This window comes from Acinonyx jubatus, chromosome B1 (genome assembly GCF_027475565.1).
Source record: "Acinonyx jubatus isolate Ajub_Pintada_27869175 chromosome B1, VMU_Ajub_asm_v1.0, whole genome shotgun sequence".
Classification (NCBI taxonomy): Eukaryota; Metazoa; Chordata; class Mammalia; order Carnivora; family Felidae; genus Acinonyx; species Acinonyx jubatus.
The window spans coordinates 2,588,065-2,611,890 of NC_069382.1; the positions used below are offsets into that span (position 1 = coordinate 2,588,065).

Here is a 23,826-nt window from a genome sequence, read left to right on the forward strand (position 1 = left end):
GTGATGTGTGAACAAAGGCAGGAGGAAATGGAAGATGGAACTAAATGTCCTCATAACCTGCAGCCCATTGACAGACACTGGAGGCAGGCAGAGCAGAGTTTCTCCAGGACTCCCTCCTGACCTAATGCTAATGCTAATGCTTTGCTGGAGGGAAAAACCTTAGCCTGACTGCGGCCAGGCCTCCAGTATCCGGGAGTCTTTAGCATATGAAAGTCTCAATGGAAACCTCCCCCGGGACCTCACCTCTCCCAGCCCCGGGGTATATAACCAGTCTCTCCTCAGGGTCCCAGGGCGGCTCTTCCTGCCCACAGGTCCCGTCCCTGTGCTTTCATAAAGTCACCTTTTTACACCAAAGACATCTTCACGAATGCTTTCTTGGCCGTTGGCTCTGGACCCCACGAACTCTACTACCACTCAAAAAAGCCTCATCAGGTTCTCCCCATCCTCTGAGGAAAAGCCATCTTTTGTTTTGACGGGAGGACCCTTCCCCCAATAGATAGCCTGTAGGTCGCCCGGTGGAGGGCAGTGAGTTTGTACAAACACCTCTGTGGGAGGGGTAAATTTCCACTCAGGGCTGGAGATCCCCTTCCAGGCGAATGTGCCCCGCAGCTCAGACTTTGGGTGCCTCTCCAAGTCGGCCCCCCAAAGGTAAATCATGGAGGCAGGACAGCCAGGGCTAAAGCCTTCATGGGGGGCACTGACACAGCACTGAAAGTGGCTGAGATCTGGGCCTTGTAGGACGCCGAGGAGTGAACTGATGAGTGACTGTTGTTTGAGGAACCAAGTTTGGAACGAGGATGTTTAGAATAAGAGGCAGCACACAGCCTGTGGCACCCTCAGCACGCCCTCGTGTGGGAGGAGGCAGGGTCCATCGTCAACAGTCACCCCGTGAAGGCTTCGCCAGGCGGCTTGGAGCCTCAGGTGTCCCAGGGACAGACTCTCAGCCCTGCCCACCCCACGTGTTCAGAAGCAGACAACTCCTTTTCCAAGTGTGCAAACGCACGCTTCATTATCTGGGTATTTCAGGGGAGAGTTGAGAATCCCTCAGAGGGAGATTCTGGATTTTATGCTGATAAGAGACCAGGAAGGTGTTCCTGGAAATCATCTAGGGAGGAAAGTGGGCACGTTGCTATTATGCCTTTGTGAAATAGCCCAGGGGTTTTCTTAACTCCTTCCTTGATTAATTATTTAATTACGCATTTACTATTTCCCATCTTTGTAAATGGCACCGAAGGGTGGTGGAAAGGGCCACCCCATAATATTCCTATGGGCACAGGTTTACTTTGCGCAGATAATTTTGAGAAACAGCAGACACAAGAGAAGTTCTGAAAACAGAGTAGAGGTTACCCTTTTGGAAGAGAAACGAAAGGAAATTCCATCTGTAAGAATGTCTCCTCTCAGAACCGGGATGAGAAGAAAGGCTTAATCCCAGGAGAGTCGAATCCTGGAGAAGGTAGCAGCTCAAATCAGCAATAGCCACCTTCTCCCTCCTTGACCGCGTGTTTCTGGCCAGCCTGCCTGCAGGAGGCTCCCCTCCCCACACACCTTCTTCTTTTGCCTTTGGTTGAGGCTGGTACTCTGGCAAGTGGGGAAGGCACCAGGGGAGACACGCCTCCCTGAGTACCACCGGGCATACACGAGGTACGTGGGTTAGCAAGTTCCTGCCTGTTTGCTTCTTGCTCATCTGTGTTTTGTTACAGGAGGCCTCGGCCCCGCATCCAGGGAGGCAAGGGAAATGACAGTCTAGCAGCTGTTCTTGGTTCGCACAAGGACACTCAATCCGTTAGCCTGTCCCTACCTCAGGGGCACAGCCCGGCTCATGGCTGGTACTTGGTGCACACGCACCTGCAGCCAGCCCTCCATTGGTACCTGTAAGGGCAGGTCAAGGTTCAGTTCCACCCACTGGAAACGAAAGGAAGAGACTTCTTCCTGTTTCTTAGAATATGTACTTGGTAAACTTGCAATTAATGCTTTCTCGGTTTCTCTGAAATGGACGCTGATTTTTTTAAGAAGCTAAATAGGCCACTTGCCAGCCTCCTGATGAAGGACGATCTCTTTCAAGGTGTTGGGAGCCATCCCTTTGAAATGTCTCATCAGCAAGCTGGTGTTCCTCTAAGCCCGCCTGCACAGGGCGGTCAGCAGGCACCAGAACCAAGACTCGAAACTGCCCGCCTCCTTTCATAAGGGTGTGAGAAGTTTACTGTTCCAGGATACACGGCCAATGAACCAACACGGAAGAGCTACCCGATTATCTAACTACCAGGTTAACTGAGGATGAACTATGTCACAGTAAACGGTGTTTCCGAGTCCTCTTGCTTGAGCACTGGTTAGGTCTCTCCCGAGAACACGTATGTAATAGCTGATGCCTCCTTACACAAAAGGGACAGAGTTTTTTTCCTGTCTTTGCATACTTATAGCAGATTGCCTGTGATGTATAACACACTCTGGTTTAATGCTTGTTCAATAACACAATCTGAATCCCAAGCAGGCTTTGTGCTGTCAGTGCAGAATCCGACATGGGGTTCGAACTCACAAACTGAGATCATGATCTGAGCAGAAATCAAGAGTAGGACGCTTAACCGACTGAGGCGCCCCCTCACTCTTCGTAACATAGGAACCAATAACGATCTTTTTCTTAAGTTAGTTTTAATAGACTTGCTTCAGTTACTACTAACATGGCCTTGACAAATAATCTTAACATTCTCTCTCATCTCAGCACCTCTGCAAATACACGCGGCATGGTTAGAGACAGGTCCCCCTTCACCCTCGTCCACTTTAACAAACCCTACGTATCCCTCCGATCTTAGCTTCAATATCATCTTCTCGAGAAGTCTTTCCTTGATCCCTTCAACTTCCGGCTAGATGCCCCTGCCCTTCTCCAGCCGGAGGACTTGTCCCGCAGGGCTCCATTACTGACCTCCATTTTACTTCCGCCAGATGGCACATTTCCTGAGGCAAGAGCCACATCTGTCTTGCTCATTGATAAGCCACGCACTCAACACAGTACCTTATATACAGTAGGCACTCAATAAATACTGGTTGAATGAAGAAGTTAAAGCACCTGGCCTGAGGCCTGGCCCATAATGCATATTTAATAAACAGTTAAGTAGGGGCGCCCGGGTGTCTGACTCTTGATTTTGGCTCAGGCCATGACCTCATGGCTTTGTGGGTCGGAGCCTCATGCCAGGCTCTATACTGACAGCTAGAGTCTGCTTGGGGTTCTCTCGCTCCCTCTTTCTCTGACCCTCCCTCACATGCGGTCTCTGTCTGTCTCAAAATAAATAAACTTAAAAAAAAAAAAACCCAGTGAACTATTATAAGCATTATCATGATATAACAAAGGATATGTTTCAGCATAAAGGTGAATTATGTGTGAAATAAAGATAATTAAGTTAAATAATCAATTCTCAAAAAATAAACGTACAGTTTTATACATATATTGCGTGCGACGCAAACCGAGACTGAAGTGTGTGATGTAAACTCAGATTTAATTAAAAATAATAGACATTTACAACGGGCACCAAGAAGAATGAAGGAAATGAGGTGTTTAATTTTTTTTAGTCTAAATGATTTCCTGATGTGGACCTCCTATTCGGAAACTAGGTTTCAATTATGGATATTTATTTTTATAAACGGCAAAGGGAGCTGTGTTTCCATGCAATGTTTAGAAAGGCAGCAAACATACATGTGAAGCTGAATAAATGACAGGCGTGGAATAAATGCAAAGTGTAAAGTTACTAGTTTTTGTGAGCCGCATGGGCTAGATGGGTGATGGGCACGGAGGAGGGCACCCGTTGGGATGAGCACTGGGTGTCGTATGGAAGCGATGAATCACTGGGTTCTACTCCTGAAACCAATACTACGCCGTAGGTTAACTAACTAGAATGTAAATAAACATCTGAAAAGAAGAAACGAAGTGGAGTACAGATCACTGAAAGCTGCCTATGGAAAAGTAACACTCAGGGAAATAGACAGGGTTCTCTGAGAGGAGGGGTAAGCAGGAGACTGTGATGGAAACAATGCAGGTAACAGCTGTGGAACATGGGGGCAGTCCTAGTGGGGACCTGGCCCCAGAACCCCCGGGGCCCAGTTAGGAATGTTGCTGGTGCAGGAGGGAGATGTGTTCATAATAACTGCTCATGGGGTGAGGTGAACACCCACTCTGAGCGCCACAGCAGGAGTCCGTGAAAACACACGTAACAGTGTGCACTCTTATGTTCACTAGAATGCCTCAGTGCTCGGAGTTGTTTTTCTTAATGTTTGTTTGTCTGTTTATTGGTTTACTGAGAAAGAGAGAGAGAGCGCGCACACGTGAGAGGGGAGCGGTAGAGAGAGCAGGAGAGAGAATCCCAGGCAGGCTCCACATTGTCAGCACGGATCCTGACACGGGGCTTGAATCCATGAACCGTGAGATCACGACCTGAGTCGAAATTAAGAGTTGGCCCCTTAACCGCCTGAGCTGACCAGGGGCCCCTATGTTTAATTGCCTGACTAAAGAATGGAATACATGTGCGCATTTATAAGTACAACTGAAAATTCACATATGTTTAGCAAGAATGTGAGCTCTGCAAAACAGGGATTATTGTTTCATTCACTCAATCGTAGCCAACTGCTAGAACAGTGCCTGCCATATTAAAGACACTCGGCGATATGGCCTGACTGGCTGACTGGATGAATTAGTTAAGAAACAACATGCGTACAGTTGCCATATATTTAGAAGGATTGGACATCTCAGGATTACAGTATTAGATTTGCTGTGTCTGTTAGAGGTTATTTACTTTTGGATGAGTTTACAAATCAATTATGGTGATCAATTAAATACATTTGTCTTTTCTCACTGGACATCATAAAAGTACGTTTGCAACTTTAAATGGGTACTTACGAGAGATACTGGACTTTCTTTCTCACCCTCCAATTAATTGAACTGGCGATTCAAATGCAAATATTAAAGCACTAGCTGATTGATTTTGCTTTTATTGGTCTAAAACAGGAGTTGATGGCCTGTGGTCCAGATCTGGCCCAACATCTGTTTTGACGGGGCTGGCCTGCTAAGAATGGTTTTTATGTCTTTAAGTGGTTGAAAAATATCAAAAGAAAAATACTGTTTCATGACGTAAAAAATTTAAATTGTGCTCATGGAATTCAAGTGTTGGTGAATATAATTTTATGGGGACACGGCCATGACCATTCATTTATGTACTGTCTACGGTTGCTTTCACATTACAAGAGCAGGGCTACACAATTGCAGCATGGACTATATGGGACCTCCAGAGCCTGAAATACTTACTATTTCTTTCCAGAGGAAGTTTGTTGGCCCCTGGGGTAGAAAACTATCATGTAATAACTCTGCATTGATACATTTCCTTACCCTTACATTGATCTTTAAGAAAGCAGTATGCGTTATCACATCAATTCTCATGTTCTAGGGTTAAGAAAATGGATTTAAATTCTTTATGAGTTCAACTCTTTATGCACATGAGCAGGCTATCAACTTTCTGAAAGTTTCTCTTTTAGGTTAGATTCTACTCATGAATAGAGAAATCTTCTTGAGGATCACATACTTTGTATTTCATAGGATAAACACTAGCCAGCAGTCGAAATTCTGTTGCATATGTATTAAAGCCTTAGCGGCTGGAAAAGGTTTAGAAAACACACAGAAAGGAAAATCTTAACTCATTCATTAGGGTGTGTCCACTCAAGCCTGGACCCTAAGTGAAAGACAGTGGTCTGAATTCTACAAAGCGCCACCTAATTGTGTCTCAACAGACTCCCTTTCGTTTCCGAAAATGTGAGAGTCCTTCAATAACTGGCGGCATGGATTCTACTGAGACCTATCCCCCTTGGGAGTGGAACTGATGTCTGCTCAAGTGCGAAGGGAAAGAAATCTCTCTCTGCGTTTCAGAAGTAACACATGGTACCAGAGCAATACACAAGAGGGTGAAGGGTGGAGGGTTGCTTGACCTAAGTCTCTCATCTTACAAGAAAATTATTTCATGATGAATCACAAATTTCCATTGTAAAGGTAAAACTGTAAAAGTTTTAGAAAATCTTCAGAGTTTAGGGCAGGGCATTTAGACATGAAAACAAAAGTAGGATCCATAAAAGCAAAAGTTCATAAATTAGACATCATTGAAGTTAAAAACTTTCCTTTGTGAAAGCTTTCGTTAGGAAGTTGAACAGATCGGCTACATCTTGGGAGAAAAAATTTGAAAGCCATATATCTGACAAAGGACTAGTATCTAAGATACATAAAGAATGTTCAGGATGGGAAAAATAATCTAATCAAAATGCGCAGAAGGCAGAAGGCAACATTTCACTGAAGAGAATATACAGATGACAAATACGCACATAAAAAGGTGTTCAAAATGATTAGCCATTAGCGGAATGCACAATCTCTATGAGCACAGTTAATGTTGTACATTATTGCGTTTTTGTGTATACACACGGACGTCAGATGCGGGAGAGGATGCAAGTCAGTGGAATCCCTTACGCATCGTTGGTGGAAATGTAAAATGGTTCAGCTACTCTGGAAAATCATTTGGCCGCTAAGATCTAAACATTCAATTACCATTCAACCCAGAAATTAGACTTCTGGGCATTTATCCCAGAGAAATGAAAAGTTATGTTCACACAAAAACCTGCGCATGAATGTTTATAGCAGCTGTATTCCTAATAGTCCCAAACTAGAAATAACCCAGATACCCTTCAACGGGTGAATGATTAAACAAGCTAGTACACCCATTCCATGGAGTATTATTCAGCAATATAAAGAAATAAATTGTGGCTACAGGCCACAGCCAAGATGACTCTCCGAACGGGCTGAGCGAGGAGTCCGTGTCAAGAGACCGCGCACGCCATGACTCCCTGCATGTAACGTTCTTGAAATTACAAAGTTACAGCAAAGGAGAACAGATTAATGGTTGTGGGCTTTAAGATAGAGTGGATGCAGGAGGGAAATGGGTGAGTATTCGGGTGCAACGTGAGGTGCCCTCCTGGTGGTGAAAGCTCCGTACATTGACTGTATCAATGCCAACACCCTAACTGTGATCTGTCCTCTTGATTTGCAAGGTGTTATCATTGGGGGAGACTGTGTAAGGGATCCACAGGATCTCTCTATTTCTTACAAGTGCATGTGGATTTATAATCACTTCTGAAGAAAACCTTTAATGTAAAAATATAAAAAAATTATATTGTAATATTCCTTTGAATTACAATGACTACAAGCCCAAAGTTATTTTTACACACGTTTCATTTCAAAGTTCAAAGGGATTAAAAACTTATCCAGACTCAACACAAAAGTCACGTATTTCTGAATGTTCCTTCATGGCAAAAAGCAATATGGGTTTCATGATTGTAAATTCTTGGTAACTATTGGCAAATTTGAAGATGGGCCCTACACAATGGCATTTTTGCCCATTCCTGAAGACGATGACAATTTCTCTTAGGAACAAACAAAACAAAAACAAACAGACTAAATTAAACAGAAAGTCCTTTCAAGTGAACACAATTACTATTTACCCATGAGGCTCAATCGGTGCTGTTACCATGAGCCAGGAGGGAAGAAAATAAATCAAAGGACAAGGATTCCTTGGACAGACGTGTTAAAACCGCTGAAAGCATGAAAGATTGCAGGCTGTCAACTGAAGCACAGGTATTAAAACAGACGTGTAGACAGGACGAGTGACATTATAAGAAAACATTAAATACCCCGGATGCTCTGTCACGCAAGAGTTCTGTGTCACAATATTTCGAAAGTGGAAAATTTGCTTGATGATATTTGTACTTAACCAGTGCCGAATAGCTATGAAAATATGCCAAAAATATATCCATCAAACATAAGTATAAACTGAATTCTACAATTAAAAACCTTAATATGCACCAGAAATATATCAATCACTTTGATTTTGCACAAAAAGGAATGTGTATTTCATTAAAGCAAAGCTCAGCCTGAATCCCATAAAAATGCTTCATGCTAATTAAAAGAAAATACAGTAATTTAAGAAATGTTATTACAACTGTTAAACTATGAAATGGATTTGCCACCCCGCAAATTTTCATTTTTAGTATCATGTATCATTCCCTTCCCTTTTTCCCTAATCAAGTTTTTATAGTTGGATTCTGATCCTCCTATTTGTATTTTATAATATTGGATGTTTGTTAAAACTAACTTGTTTAAATTGCTTTAAATTAACTTTCTAAATTAGTTCAAAGAGACTCATAATCAGTTACTGGAAAGAGAATATGACCGGTATAGAATAAACGTCCAATTTAGGCAATATCTACGAATCAGATTATTTTTCTATTTTTTGCAAACAAATGTTCCAACATCTACTTGTTAGTTATGGAACTATATTTGTGAGCTTTGGATGCCATATAGTTGTAGAACTTAGACCACGTAAAGGAAAGCACTTGGAAACTTTTTAATAAAAAGACCTAAGAATATAACAGACTAATAGTGTTCGCAATGATTCCAGACTCACTTGTCCTCATGCAGTACCTAGGACTGCCCAGTGAAGCAAGCTCACTTCCTCTGGAGTCGGGGACTGTGAGTTCTCAGAGAGAATCACCCTAATTAGCACTTTTTCTTCCAACATGTCAAATACAGAAATGTATGAGAAACCAAGTATGTTGTCCTTGGAAGTTTAGAAATACTGTTCTATTTAAAGTTATGTTTAAAACCACCTTGGGGAACCTGGGTGGCTCCGTCAGTTAAACATCCCACTCTTGATTTCGGCTCGGGTCATGATCTCACAGTTTGTGAGTTCAAGCCCCACATCAGGCTCTGTGCTGTGTCAGCTCAGAGACTGCTTGGAATTCTCTCTCCTGCTCTCTCTGCCCCCTCATTCTCTCTCTCTCTCTCTCTCTCTCTCTCTCTCTCTCTCTCTCAAAATAAGTAAACTTCAAAAAATTTTAAAAATAAAAAAATAAAACCACCTTATACCTAACAGTAATACAACGATTTTAATTTTGAATGTGCCATACAATCTTGGCCGTGATTTGCATCCTCACAACACTGAAGAATCCTTCATTCGGTCAATGAAAGGGATTTTAAATTCTTTATCACTAAAGTCAAAAGCAAATTAAAACCCTCAACCCTCACCCTGCAAAGCTCCTTTTTAAAACATCTATTCACACAAGTAATCATGGCTAAACGGACTCTCAGATTTCTATTAGGCATAAACAATGAACTGCCGTGTATTGACCAAAAGCAGACTGGAGGACAGGAGATACTCAAACATCAGGTTTTTCATGAAGAGTTTTGCAAAATTGCCTATTATTGACTGATTCCAAAGGCTTGATTCGCACTTTCAATACGTTCTAGGAACCTCAGCTGCACTGCAAAGATCTGGCATCATATCATTAGCATGATAAAGTGATAGCTACTTCCTTACTACCTTTTCCTGTTTTGAAGTCAAAACGACAGCTATATGCGGTCTTGCCAAGCACCAGGCCTGAGAATCTTACTGCTGTCAGTTTGAATTGAGTGCTGCGAAACAGGGGACCAAGCAGAGGGAACAATCTAACTTGAGAACCGCAGACTAAGTCATTTCTCACGTAATACCTCCCTTGAGTCTACTTCTAGAACTGGGAACACAGAATTGCCATCCCTTACATTTGGAGGAAACCGGTAAGTCAAGGTGCTTTTATCTTCCTTACCTCTGAGACAGTCCTCATCAAAACTGTGTGGTGGAAAAAACAGTATTAACGGCCTAATTTAACCTAATTCCCATGGAAATTATTGCTAATGAGTTTTGACTTACATGCTGAAGTTTACACCACTGGTAAAGACGGGGCCAAGCCCCAGGCCAGATGTTCTCTCACGTACAGAAAACCACGTCTCTGTGTTGCCTAGTTTAAAAATTATACGCACGCACGTGTGTGTGTGTGTGTGTGTGTGTGTGTGTGTGTGTGTACTTAAGATCATGCAGTTCGTCAGTTCAAATAAGTCTTATTATGCTCAAGTTATACATGGGTAATTATATATGTAAATATGCAATAAAAACTATGTATTTATACAATAAAATTATTTAAGCATATCTTTTCCCCCTTGTGCTCGGTGATAGGATTGCTAGCATCTGGGGAGCCTATAGCCTTTTTAATAACACTAACTGCTGCTAAGCATTTACTCCAATCCCTACCGCACGTTTTTCCACGGCCTCAATGGGAATGTGAGCTATTCGGGGAGGTCTACCTTAAGTTGTTTTCAAATGCAATTTGACACACATCTTCTGGGTAGATCTGGAGCAGTCCTAAAGACTGTGAATATTAGAGCAGAAATATTTAGAAAATAATTCATTGAGAAAATTCAGTCTCACCAGTACCAAGAACTAAAAAAAAAAAAAAAAAAAAAAAAAAAAAAGCAGAAAATACAGACACATACACACAAAATAAAACAAAAATTAAAAAAGGCAAAAAACTATCTATCATGTGTCAAATGTGAGGCAGAAAGTAAATGAAGTAATTAGTGCAAAATATTGATGACCTCTGAGTACCAGGGTGCTCAGTAACAACCAGGAAGTTATAAAAATAATTCGGGGTGAATATTATGAAGGGGAAGTGGTAAAAAATCATAGAAAATGTATTCTTATTTATGGTTTCAGTTCAGAGGACTTCCTAAAAGAGACTGCATTTCACCGCGACTTGTAAAACGAAGACAGTGGCCAGGGGGTGGGTAGTCTTGGCCAAGGGAACAGGCAAGCGAAGGTCTGAAAACAAGAGAAAAGGATTTGATGGAAATCAGGAGAAGAAGCGAGGTAGAATGGAGAGGCAGACAGAAGCCGGATGTTGACCAACGCAAGGTCATGCGGCAGAATTCATCATGTGAACTAGAAACTAGAGTAGTTTTCAAGCAGGTGCTTAGCTTGATCAGACTTGCTTTCTGTCAAAGTGGTCTTTCTCAAATACAAGTACAATACAATAGCCTTCGCCTGAACGGCCCTTTGGACTGAGCCTGGTGCTGGTGGAGACCTAGCTGCTGTGGTGGCTTCCAGGACGAGGGTCCCATTCTGATCACCTGGACATTGGCTGTCATGATGCGACCATGCTATAAGGTTTTGTTCTAGTGGGAGAAGACCAATAAGATGGGTCCCAAAGGTGGCAAAGGTAGTCTTAACGCATTCATTCTACACTGTGATTTGAGCGATTACATACCAGAAGGAAGGAGTCAGGGAGAGTGAAGGAAGAAATTAAGGAAAGAAAGAGGTCAAAACAGAGCAAAGTCCCCCGTGGCAGCTGGGGGATATCCTTAGTTAGGATGAGCCTTGCTAGGGAGAACAGGCTGATATTCCGGGTCACAGGAGTGAGCAAACAGAGACAACAGCAGGTTTGCATGTCTGGTGGAGGGAAGTAGAAGGCTCCTTTCTGACGGCTTTGTCTTTGCTAAGGTATGATTTGAAGTCATCCGTTAAGTCAAAGAGAATACGACCGGTTTGATGACTGGAGGAAAGTGGTGAAGACCGGAAAATGATAAGGTGCGTGGGGACAAGAGCTCACCAGACAAGTTACCATAGCTGAGCCCCGGTGAGGTGATGGCCAACATATCTTGTGGAAGAAGCTGTCAGCTCATGTGGCTCTTATCAGGGGCTCTCCCAGGCTGCACGGGAATGAGGGCAGATGACTACAGCACAAGGCTCACGAGACAAGGGGGTCCAGCCTATCACAGGAGAGATTCTACGGAAGACATTGCTCTGTAAGGGAAGAGGAATCACAAATTAGGAGGAAGGAATAGGAAGGAGAAAGCAACAGCCTCGGTGCCCCAGTAAGAGCAAAGGAATGAAGTAAACGGGGGTGGAGACAGATAGATATGAGAGTAGAAGAGAGACAGGCTTGAACATAACTTTTCAAGAGCTTTAGGTGAAGCATGACCAGTGAGCACCCCAAGAGGAGTTAGGGAAATGCAGTGGAGAAGACCAAAGGGTAGAAGATGGGAGCTGAGAATCCCAGGGCTGGACAGGTCATCCAAGGGGGTACAAGGACACGGATAGAACCTGCAGGAACCAGAGACAAGATGGGAGCTGAGAATCCCAGGGCTGGACAGGTCATCCAAGGGAGGGCAGGGACACGGATAGGATCTGCGGGAACCAGAGATGTGCGGGATTGCTGTTGAATGGCATACGTTGTTTCAGTGGGGCCCTAACCATTCACGTTGTAGACATTCATTGTCTAATTGCCTTTCTCCTACCATTTTTGATGACTGGGGCAATTTCTGCCTTCCACAGCTGTGGGTTTCCAATACCAGCATCATATCAGAAACATAATAGGAAGGGGTCAAATATTTGTTGGCAAATAAATGGATCCATGCGTGAGTGCACACATGAACAGTTAAATTCATTACTGTGAAATTATTATACCTATGGTATCACACACATTATGAGGCCAAGGGTAACCCTTACCAAGGACAGGGTGTGGTTAGATGGTTAATCTCAACACTTATTGCCACGGTGATTTGCATTTTCTATGCTCTCATTACTGACTCAACTTATTTTTGAATGACATGTTTTTAAAGACATTGTGATAATTCAGTCTATTAAATTTGGGAGCATTTCCCTTTCCTCAAAATGAGGTTGCATAAGTCTGCCTAATATATCATGTGTTGATTTAGAGTTTGAGATTCATGGGAAATTCTATGTCCAACGTCTTGGTGAAGGGTGGGCAGGCTGTGGCTATCCACAGACATCGCTGTTGCCTGAGGTCTGATCAATGAGCTTTGAGTGTGGGTAGGATCTTTGTTAGCAGGAAGGCAGTTACAGATGATACTCCAGATGGTAGTTCTATAGAAAAATGTTGATATTCTCTTTTATATCAAGGATCCAAGAGATATCCTCAAGAAAAGGGAACCATTGTGCACTGTCGGTGGAAATATAAATTGGTGCAGCCACCGTGGGAAACAGTACGGAATTTCCTTAAAAAATTTAAAGAAGTAGAATTACAGTATGATCCAGCAGTCTCACTATGGGGCATTTATCCAAAGAAAATCAAAATAGGATCTTGAATAAATATTTATACCTCCATGTCCACTGCAGCACTATTCATAACAGACAAGATAAGAAAACAACCTAAGTGTCCCTGAACAGGTGAACTGATAAAGATGTAATCCCATTGTAGATCTCTCTCTCTCTCTCTCTCTCTCTCTCTCTCTCTCTCTCTGTCTGTGTGTGTGTGTGTGTGTGTGTAGATAGATATAGACATAGATATAGATTAGATGTAATAGATATATAGATATATAATGGAATATTATTTAGTCTTAATAAAGAAGAAAATCCTGTCATATGTGACAATACGGTAGACATGGAGGGCATTATGTTCAGTGAGATATGAGCTACATCAGACATAGAAAGACAAATACTGTATACATCGCATAGGTGGAATCTAAAAAAGTCACAATCATAGAATCATAGAAAGGTAGTTACCACAGGCTGGACGATGTGGGAAATGGGGAGATGTTGGTCAAATGGTACAAACTTCTAGTAACAAAGTAAATAAATTCTAGGAGTCCGATGTATGGTGATTATAGTGAAAGGTACTGTATTATACACATGAAAGTTGCTAAGGGAGTACATCTTACATGTTCTCACCACCGAAAAGGATGGTGATTACGCCATGTGATGGAGGTGTTAGCAAAAACGAACGTGCTAATCATTCTGCAAAATATAAACGTATGAATCACCAGGGTGTACACCTTACTTCTATACGGTGTCACATTATATCTCATTAAAGTGGAGGGAAACAAGATATATTCTCACAAACAGTGAAGGTGTCATGTACCTGTCCTGTTTCTCTCCTTTCCTTTCCTTACCAATCTTGTTGCTATCAGACAAGACTAATCCAGCTAAAATCCCAGCTTCCCACGGAACATGGGATTTAGAGCCTCAGCTAAGCTGGCATCTCATGCTCAATCAATGCAGTACACGTGCTCTGTGCCTCTGTCATGAGCTGGGTGCTGCTAATCAAAGTTGAATAAAACTCTTCCACCTTGAGCTGCTCACAATCTGTGTGTGTGAGTAGCCAACGGTGAGAGTTTGCGGTCAGCTCTCCATCGGTCCCCTGAGGCAAGTTCTGGGAGAGCAGAGAGGATCAGTGGTCACAGCTGCACTTGCCACGTGCTGTGCGTCACGGACACCGGGCCCGTAAATTCAGGGCTCGTGGCTGGATCTCTCCCATGACACAATCCCAGCGCATTTGGCGACTGGCAGCCCCAACAGCCTCTCTCATTATAAACAGCAAATGATTTTTTTTCACCTGAAAATTACCTACTAAATTATCTCTCAATAAAGCAAATTAGGAAGAGATGTCATGCAGCCGCTAAGTTACAGCCGTGATTTACGAAGAAATCCATCCCACAGAATCTGACACGCCAACTTGCTCCAGAGCTGTTTTCCCTAAGAAGGAAGGGCGGATGGTAGAGACCACTGAAGGCTCAGCTGAAGCTTATTTAACCCCCGGAGCAAAGGTCAGTTTTCTGTGCCGAACTCCATTTTCTTGCATTTTATGCATGATTAAATGGTAATTAAGCTTTAATGAAAAGTGTTAGGCTGATTACAATTAGCATAATTGCACTAGTCAATGCATGTTCTCATGTTTTACATGCTGCGCGGAGCTGGCAGGACAATGGATCTTTAATGGGGTTTGAATATCTTGTGAGTGTCAACAGCTCATTTCCTAGCTCAGAAGAGCTCGTCTTATGGGCAAGTGTAGTAAAAACACACAGGGAAGCGCGTGCTGCACACCTTCCTGCATCCGTAGCTGTGAAACACACACACACATGCGGGGTTGAGACTAAGCAACCTCGGTAAACCTCAGTTTACCCTCAGTAAACAGCTGCCCCTGTCCCAAGAGTATTTTAGAGCAGGGGCAAAAATGATCATGATTTAATGAGATAACCAGATTGATCAAATGATAGATTATACTGTGCTCATGTTAAAAATGGGCATTAAGCTTTATAAAATAAAAATGTTCTGCCTGCTTTCTGAATGGTGTAAACAATTAAGTAATCAAGGATAAATAAAGGTATAAATTGTCAACAAAGATGCCTGACTTTCATTGAATCTGTATAATGCGATCTTGACCCGTCAAAACACAGTCTATATTGGCCACTACACTTCTAATAATAAACATTGAAGATCATTTATCTTAACTATCAACATCGAGTAGAAAATAATCCAGGAGGGAAAAAAGAAGCTTTATTATTAAAATTAGTCTTTAAATATTTATGATTAAAGTCTTGCCTATTAAAAGTTCTGAATGAAGCCAAAGTTAATGCAAAACACATCATTTTCTGTAGATGACACACTGTTTGTCATGCAGTCGAAGCCATCTCAGTATTTTCAAGCATTTTCAATTAGCAAATCCTTTTAGCCACTAATCACATTATCAGGTTGTAGAAATACAAATACAGTCTGCCCTCCAGGAACTGAGTCTAGCAACAACAAACAGTACTCACAGATGACACAATAAGCACTCCACCAGATGTATGGGTGTTGGATCTGGGGACCCTTAAGTGACAAAGGACTCATTCCGCTAAAGGAATCTTCAAAGGTGGCGTGGCCACACTAGGATTCCTTAAGCCAGCAAAGAGATAAGGGTGGGAATTTAAGTATGTAAAATGGACATACACCATATATGGGGGACACCCCGAGGGAAGGTTGGTGTTCTGCTGGAGTGTTAACTTACAGGGGGTTTGACAGGATGGAGGGCAGTGACTGAGGGTGGTGTTGAAAATGTGGATTAGGGGAAGTTTGCACAGAAGATTTTATAGCCTTTATTAAAGACTCATCTTGGTTCCTGTGCTCAGGTAAGTTAGTAAATGGGCAAGAGCAGGAGAGACGAAGCCTGGATAACTCAGCCCAAGCCCAAAAGACTTAGACCAATGTGGCAAGTGCACAGGTTGAGACAACTGGTTGGATTTGGGGTTTTGAATATGGACCCTACTGAATTTGGTGCGGGGTTATATGGGGTGTGAGAAAGAGATTTCTAAAAAAAAATGACTTCGGAGGCTTTGCCCGGACAACAACCAGAATGGAGTTGCCATCTGCCATGACAGGAGAGACTTCGAGAACGTCAGCTTTGGGAGACGACTGGGTTGGAAGTGAGGCCAAGTTTCATGTGCCAAGTTGAAGGCAGGGAACAGTGGCAAATGGACAGTGGATGCTCAGGGCAGAGGTTTTGGAAGGTTGGCTGATAAAACCCGAGGAGTGAATGTTGACAGGAAGAAACACATGATGTCACCCTAGACACATCCAGCCTCTAGAGTTTGAGGGCAGAAAGAGGAAAACCAGCAAAAGAGGCCGCAACAGAACTGCTGATGGGAGTGCCAGCTGGCACAGCCACTCTGTAAAACACTATGGAGGCTCCTCAAAAAGCTAAAGATAGAGCTACCCTATGACCCAGCAATTGCACTACTAGGGATTTATCCAAAGGCTCCAGGAGTGCTGCTTCGAAGGGGTACATGCCCACCAATGTTTCTGGCAGCATTATCAATAATAGCGAAAGTATGGGGAAGCCCAAATGTCCACTGACTGATGAATGGATATAGAAGATGTGAGATAGACAGATACAGATATAGATATAATTTAAAAAAATGTTTAATGTTTACACACACACACACAATGTAATATTATTCGTTGATCAAAAAGAATGAAGTCTTGCCATCTGCAACAACGTGGATGGAACTAGAGTGTATTATGCTAAGCAAAATAAGGCCGTCAGAGAAAGACAAACACCATATGAGTTCACTCTTAAGTGGAATTTAAGATACAAAACAGATGAACATAAGGGAAGAAAAGAAAAAAAAAACAAGAGAAAAACAGAGAGGGAGAGAAACTATAAGAGATTCTTAACTAGAGAGAACAAACTGAGGGTTGTGGGTGGGGGGATGGGCTAGATGGGCGATGGGCGTTAAGGAGGGCAGTTGTTGGGATGAGCACTGGGTGTTATAGGCAAGTGATGAATCACAAATTCTACTCCTAAATTATTACACTATATATTGACTAACCTGGATTTAAATTTAAAAAATAGTGATAATATGCACACAAAATTAAATAACAGTACAATGGTAAAACAAAGACAAAAACAAAAAACTGAGGCCACAAAAGAGTGGCCAGTGGAAGAAAGAGGACTAAGAAAGACAGAAGCAGCTGAAGAAGGCATTTTGAGAACAGGGGTGTCGTCAAAATTGAAAAGCTCCAACTTAGTACCGAGTCACGTGCCTGAGACATACAGTGGCAGTGAGGTCAAGTTCTTATGCTTTATGCTGATTTAAAATCTGATGATTTAAGTACCTCTAAGAAAACCAATGCCCAAATGAGTATTTTTCCCTCCAGTAATTCAGTGACACCTATAATTCTTAGTTCACATATTATTGGCATGCTATCAAGTTAAAATGGCTTATCAAGAAAACTCGAATTTAATACTACTGAATAAAGGGCACTTTTGCCTGGGAACAGTGGTTATACTTGGCATCAATTACATGAGGAAAACATTTTTTTTTCAGTTCCATCATTTTAAATTTTATTTTGAAATCGCAGTGTGGTGCTAATACTTCAAATTTTAACATTAGCTTGACTTATGAATGCTAAAACAATCTAACTTATATATAAAGTGCCTTTGTTGTTGTTGTTGTCTCAAGATCATAGATAAAAATTTATGGACTTTGCCTTCTTCTCACTTACAGAAGAGGAGCAAAGCCCTTTTGGTCTGGAGAGATGGACTCTTTTGCATATTTTGAGGAGATTCAGACCTTTGGTTTAGCAAGACTCCAGTTTAAATTTGGTTTCTCAATGGAGCCTCCCATGAGGAAAGTCTGATGAGGAAAGGAAGGTCCCACAACTGCAGAGATGGAGACTGGCACATTGGTCACGGGTAAGGGTAGGTTGACCAAAATGCCCCAGTGCACTGGTGCCGACAGGGGTTCCTGGAACATTGGCGTGTCAGTTTTATTACCTGAGGGGTTTTAGGAAAATTTTTTGTCCTGGGCAAATTCTGACTGTTACATCTAGGGTAACTAGGTGTAGGAGTCAACTTTTCATCAAGTTCTCAGAGACACAGAGTCTTGTGTCCCAGTATCTCACTCCCACTGGTGTCCCAGAAATGGCAGACTTTACTCGAAGTTCATGGAGCATCTTGGCTGTGGAGAGGGGCAGGGGCGCTGTGTTCCAGCTCTGTCCACAGACAGAGCCTCCGTGAGATGAATCTGTGTGGCCACCAAGGGCAAGAACAGCACCCAAAGAGAGCAGAGAGGACCTGGTCTCCTGCTACTCACCACACAGAACACATCCTGACTCCCCACACACCACAACATGGGGAGGGGGCTTTGTACAACAGACTGATATTGGACTTCTCATCTACCTTCATGCAGAGGAGCTTGAAGTGGATACAATTTCACTTAGAAAACTGAGAAATGGCCTTTGTTCTAACAACAGAGAGTGGAACACATCCTTGACCATTTCACAGGCTTCCCAATGTCGCTCATAGAACTGCAAACTTATTTACAATTAAATAAGGATCCAACACAAAACCTAGAGCACACTTCCAATAGGATTATTTGAGAGGGCTTCCTTAAAAGGTTAACCCCAGGTAGAGGTGTGGTTGCTGAGAACTGGTTATAAGTATCTGGAAAGAACATGGACAGACACAACTTCTTGAGAAAAGCAGTAAGTTTCGATGGAGGGACATAGCCAGCCCCAGGGAAATCGACACGGGAGGGAACAGGGTACATCAAACCCCCGGCCACACACTACATCCTGTATTTCTCATGTCCTGCCAGAGCTCCCCAGTGGATGAATGCAAATAGGAGAGAAGGCCTAGTGCACACATGTTCACCTCTAGGGTCAGCGAGCAGCTTGGGAAAAGGCAGAGAATAATCTAAAAAGGCAAAGAGAAAATGTACAACACAGAATGCAGGGTTAAATGCAAATGTCCTTAGAAATTGGTATAATATCTTCAATTCACAAATAAAGCAATAAAAAAGGAGACAGAAGGTCAGTCACAAATCTTTAGAGATCAACAGAGAAGCCCAAGTTTCCTTAGAGTCCGGGAAAAATTATAAATTATAATTATAATCTAATTTATAATAATCTAAATTATAACAAGCAACATTTTATATACTTTTTTGGCCTTTTTATAGAGTTTTTAAGACAACCTTGCAGAAACCCAATTAATTATAGAACCTCAGAATCCTTAGTATATTTTTGCCCTTAATGTGGAATTTTACAAAGTGTACCAGATGTAGGGACTTAGTAGCTGGGAATGGAGGGGGGAAAGTTCATGCACAAGGGTCCTGTAAAACCATACGATTTGCCAATAGTCACACATTCTTATGTATAAAATTGACACCTTCACATGGTTCAAACTAGAGCACCTGGAACACTGAATTTACAAAAAAATAAGCAAGTTTCATTTCTGTAGGAACTTCAATGGATGTGTTCATGTTGTCCACTTCCTAAACATCAACATATAAGGAGAATCAAAATGTCTGTTATTCTCATATAAAACAAAGGGCCTTTAAAAAAAAAAAAAAACCCAAAGTAGGAAGTTGTCTTTTCCTGAAAAGAAGGAATCCTGAAGGAACACAGGAAAATAAGCGGTTTCCAGGCTCTGCAAGAATTTTAAAAAAGGAAGGGTTTTAAAAGGCCAAGAATAAAACCAAACATATTCTTACCGTACGATCCAGTGATCAAGCTCCTTGGTATTTACCTAAATGAATTAAAACCTTATGTTCACACAAAAACCTGCACAAGAATGTTTACAGCAGCTTTACCCATGATTGCCAAAACCTGTATGTAACCAGGATGCCCTTCAGTAGTGACGGGTTAAGAAACTCTGGTCTATCTGGACAGTGAAGTATTTTTCATCGCTAAAAAGAAATGAGTTATCCATCACTAAGTAGAGGTGCAAAGACACGGGGAAGCCTTAAATGCATATCACCAAGTGTAAGAAACCCATCGGAAAAAGCATCCGGTAGCGTGGGAATCACTGAGTGATTCCAACTCTATGACATTCTGGGAAAAGCAAACCCATGGAGACAGTAAAGGGATCTGTGGTTGCCAGTGGCTGAGGGTATAGGGGAGGGGTGGGCAGTTGGAACAGAGATGTGTAGGGCCATGAATGACTGTATGACGCTATCATGGTGGATACATGTCATTGCACATATGTGCACATCCGTAGCACGTACTGTGGACTCTGGGTGATGATGATGTCACCATGGGTTCATCAACTGTGGCAAATGCACCATCTAGTGGGGATGTTGCCAACGGGGGAGGCTGGGCATTTGGGGGACGGTATACGGGAAACCTCTGTATTCCTCTCAATGTTGCTGTGAACCTAAAATTGCTCTAAAAAGTTATCTGTTAAGACAAATTAGGAAAGTATACAACAGGTAAGAGAGAAAAACAAACATAACCTCATAGTGTTGCCAACATTTTTGTTTTGCCAGAGAAGGACAGTAGATTACACATCTACTGTCTACTCACCACCATTTCTGAAGATAAAGAGCAAAATTCTTAAGATGAAGGACATTTTCCCCCAAGCTAGGTTCGCTGGAACAAACTTACCTCTGATGTTTTTACCAAGACCAGTGAAAAATTTAGCACATGTTTGCAAACTATTGCAAATTACAGCGCTCGAAGCGCAGTAAAACCAGAGATAAAAAATTGTGCAGATGATAATCTCATTTTTATTAGCAACCTTTTAAAGCATTAAATTGAGCTAAGTCCATTTGCTTATGTAAATCCTAAATATGCTCACCAGTGACCTGCCAAGGGATAAGGCGAGTTGGAAGGTGTTATGTGCAAACCCCACTTGGCTTACGCCAACGGCTGACCACATGCACCGCCAAATCATGTGATCTCTACGTGGTGCAACTTGAAGGGCACTCAAAAGCGGATTTCCAGGGCGCCTGGGTGGCTCAGTCGGTTGAGCGTCCGACTTCGGCTCAGGTCATGATCTCATGGGGCTGACAGCTCAGAGCCTGGAGCCTGTTTCGGATTCTGTGTCTCCCTCTCTCTGCTGCTCACCTGCTCACGCTCTGTCTCTGTCTCTCTCAAAAATAAATAAACATTAAAAAAATTTTGAAAAAAGTGGAACTTCCACAAAATATCTTCACTCCTTCCTTCTTGAAAAACTGCTCATTGAAAATGGGCTGGAGAGTTAAAAAAAAAAAAAAAAAAAGCCAAGGTGGAACCTGTCTTTCAGGAGGTAAGAGCTCAAATGTGCGAACACTGTGTCCTGTGAGCGATCGCCCAGAGATCGCCGTCTCAAGTGAAGTACTCAAGACCTTGGTCCAAAGAAGGAGAAGAATCAGGGCACTTGTGTTTGGGGTGGCTGACCACGGACACGCAGAGCACAGCAGGTGAGCATCTCCGTTGCATGGGGACTTCATAGCACAATCAGGGGGCCTGGAGTTGGTACACGTTTTGCAGGGGCACCAGAGATAAACTTTACATTCAGGTAGAGATCCACACATGTCTTGGGCCCAAATTTCCCTAGTTAACTCGAGCCTTTAAAGTTGTGTGTGTATCTTTTCACGTAACCGCGGACATGCGATGCCCAACCCTTCCTGCCAACGCGAGTGTTCCCTAAAACGGACTTTTCTCTTGAGACGCATTTTCAAAATTTCCCATTACGCTCCACAGAAATTACCTCCAGTAGGGGCGAGGCCTAAGGACACAAACGGCAGCACAAATGACCGCGAGGACGAGGGAGAGGGCGGCCGTCACCTACTTGAGAACTGAATGGAGAAGCCAGACTTGCTGATGAAGAAGTCGCTGTCGAACTGCAGGGTGAGCGAGCTGAAGGTACTGTGGATGTCCTCGGGGAGCATGGAGCCGCTCCACTCCTTGAGCAGGACGTCACTGTCCACGGGGCCGTCCCAGACCTTCAGGATGTCATGGGCCGTCTCGGTGTCGAACACGATGAAGTGCAGGCTGCGGGAGAGAGCACAGCTGGAACACTTACTCGGAAGAGGGCTTCCCGCTCCACGAGAACACCTGAGCACCACCGGGAATGCACGCGAGCTCATCTCGTCTGCCCACACCCCGGAGACACGGTGTCACCTGACAACGAGGCAGAGGGGACCGAGCCTCCTGGACGTGGACCCACTGGTGCACCGAGGATCCCTTCTGCCCCTGACGGACACACACCGCCAAGCTCTATGCAGAGCCGCGTGTTAAGGACGGAACAATGGAACGATTCCTTCTGAGACTGTCAGTTCTTTTCATAATTCAAAGCTTTCTCGGGCTCACAAATCAAAGGCGACTTCGACATCGCTTGGCTTTAAGCTAATCAAAGTCTGATCTTTCCGTGGCTTCCGTGTGGTTCCTGAAACACCCCACTAGGTGGTAGCATCCGTGCCCAGAGAGACACCTGCATAGGCCCTCTTTGAAGCACGGGGATGCTGTCCTTGGACCCGAACCATCTCATCTTACGCTGTTGGTTTCTATAAGTTTTATTTTCAGAAAAATGCATAATTTGAAATACCAACACAAAGGCAGAAATGTGTGACACCAACTCCCGTCTCGAGAACATTTTCATCTACTTCTATCAGATTTACAGACATCTCCCAGAGCAACGTAAAACATCTCTCCTCTAGAAAGCTCACTCTTCCGGGCAGGACTGTCGTCGGGACAAGCAAACAGCCGCGTGGAAGGGCTTAGCTAACGGACCAACACAAGTCACTAGTTCCTGACGGGGTTGGTCTCCAGTTTCTCCTTCACCGCGTGTTGCACAAAATTGTCAGGGAGATAAAAATCCTAAGATGTCGACATAAAATAATTTTAACATGGAGAAAAGTACAGGCTGTAGCAGACCCTGTACCGCCTCCACGGCACTATCGTGCTGGGCTCCTCAGCTGCAGATCGTCTGCAAAAATAAAATCTTACAGACACGGCCACACAACCCTCTCTTCCACGCACTCATCGGTCCTTCTGCTCACTGCACACTGCTAAAATGTGGATGGACTGTTCCCTAGTACATTTCCCCTTTCACATTTCCATCATTTCCACGTTCGCGTGCATACGTCTCCCCAGACAATCTCTAGTCCTGTTTTCTACATTGAACACTTATGGCATAAGACAGGTCATTTTGGGGTGTATGTCCTGGTACCATTTTCAAGTTGCTTTTTACATTCAGTGTTACTTACATGAAAGTCCTTCACACCGAAAAATGTAGAGTTTTGTTCCTACACTGTAAAAGCATGGGTAAATGCTTATTTTTCTAGTCCTCTACTAAACGATAGTTTGTTTTTACATTTTATTTTTGAGGTTTTCTGTGTGTGTGTGTGTGTGTTTACTTATTTTTGTGGAAGTATAGTCAACACACAGCATCATATTAGTTGTGTTCAACACAGCGATTTGACAAGTTTATGCATTATGCCTTGCTCACCACAAGAGTATAGCCACATTCCCACATCTTATTTTTAAGTTCATTTATTTATTTATTTTGTGAGAGAGAGAGAGAGAGAGAGAGAGAGAGGAGGGGAGGGGCAGAGAAAGAGGGAGAGAGAGAATCCCAAGCAGGCTCTGGACCGACAGCACAGAGCCCGATGCAGGGTTTGAACTCAAGAACCATGAGGTCATGACCTGAGCTGAAATCAAGAGTCAGATGCTCAACCAACTGAGCATTCCTATTAATTATGGCAATGGTGCTCCAGCAAGCACCCCTGTGAACTCACCCAGGATCTTCCTAGGCTCAAACAGAATCTCCAAGCTGTTCTGCCCAGTGACCTGAGCACTGAGCCTCACAGTAGTGGTCGCAGGCCTTCGTTCTGTCATGTGTTTACCAACACCCGATGTTATCAGACTCCGGTAGTCGTACAAATAGAACATCTGGTGCTTG

At 43.1% G+C, this 23,826-nt stretch overlaps 1 protein-coding gene across 3 annotated transcripts in view; it reads right to left on the reverse strand.

Annotated features, from left to right (window-relative positions):
• Nucleotides 1-23,826, reverse strand: part of CSMD1 (CUB and Sushi multiple domains 1) — a 1,996,605-nt gene that overhangs the window by 278,749 nt on the left and 1,694,030 nt on the right. For all 3 annotated transcript variants that reach the window (XM_027049973.2, XM_027049974.2, XM_053217751.1), the window contains one exon: nt 21,715-21,917. In XM_027049973.2, the coding sequence (XP_026905774.1) occupies nt 21,715-21,917 (203 nt within the window). The remainder of the gene's footprint in view (nt 1-21,714; nt 21,918-23,826) is intronic.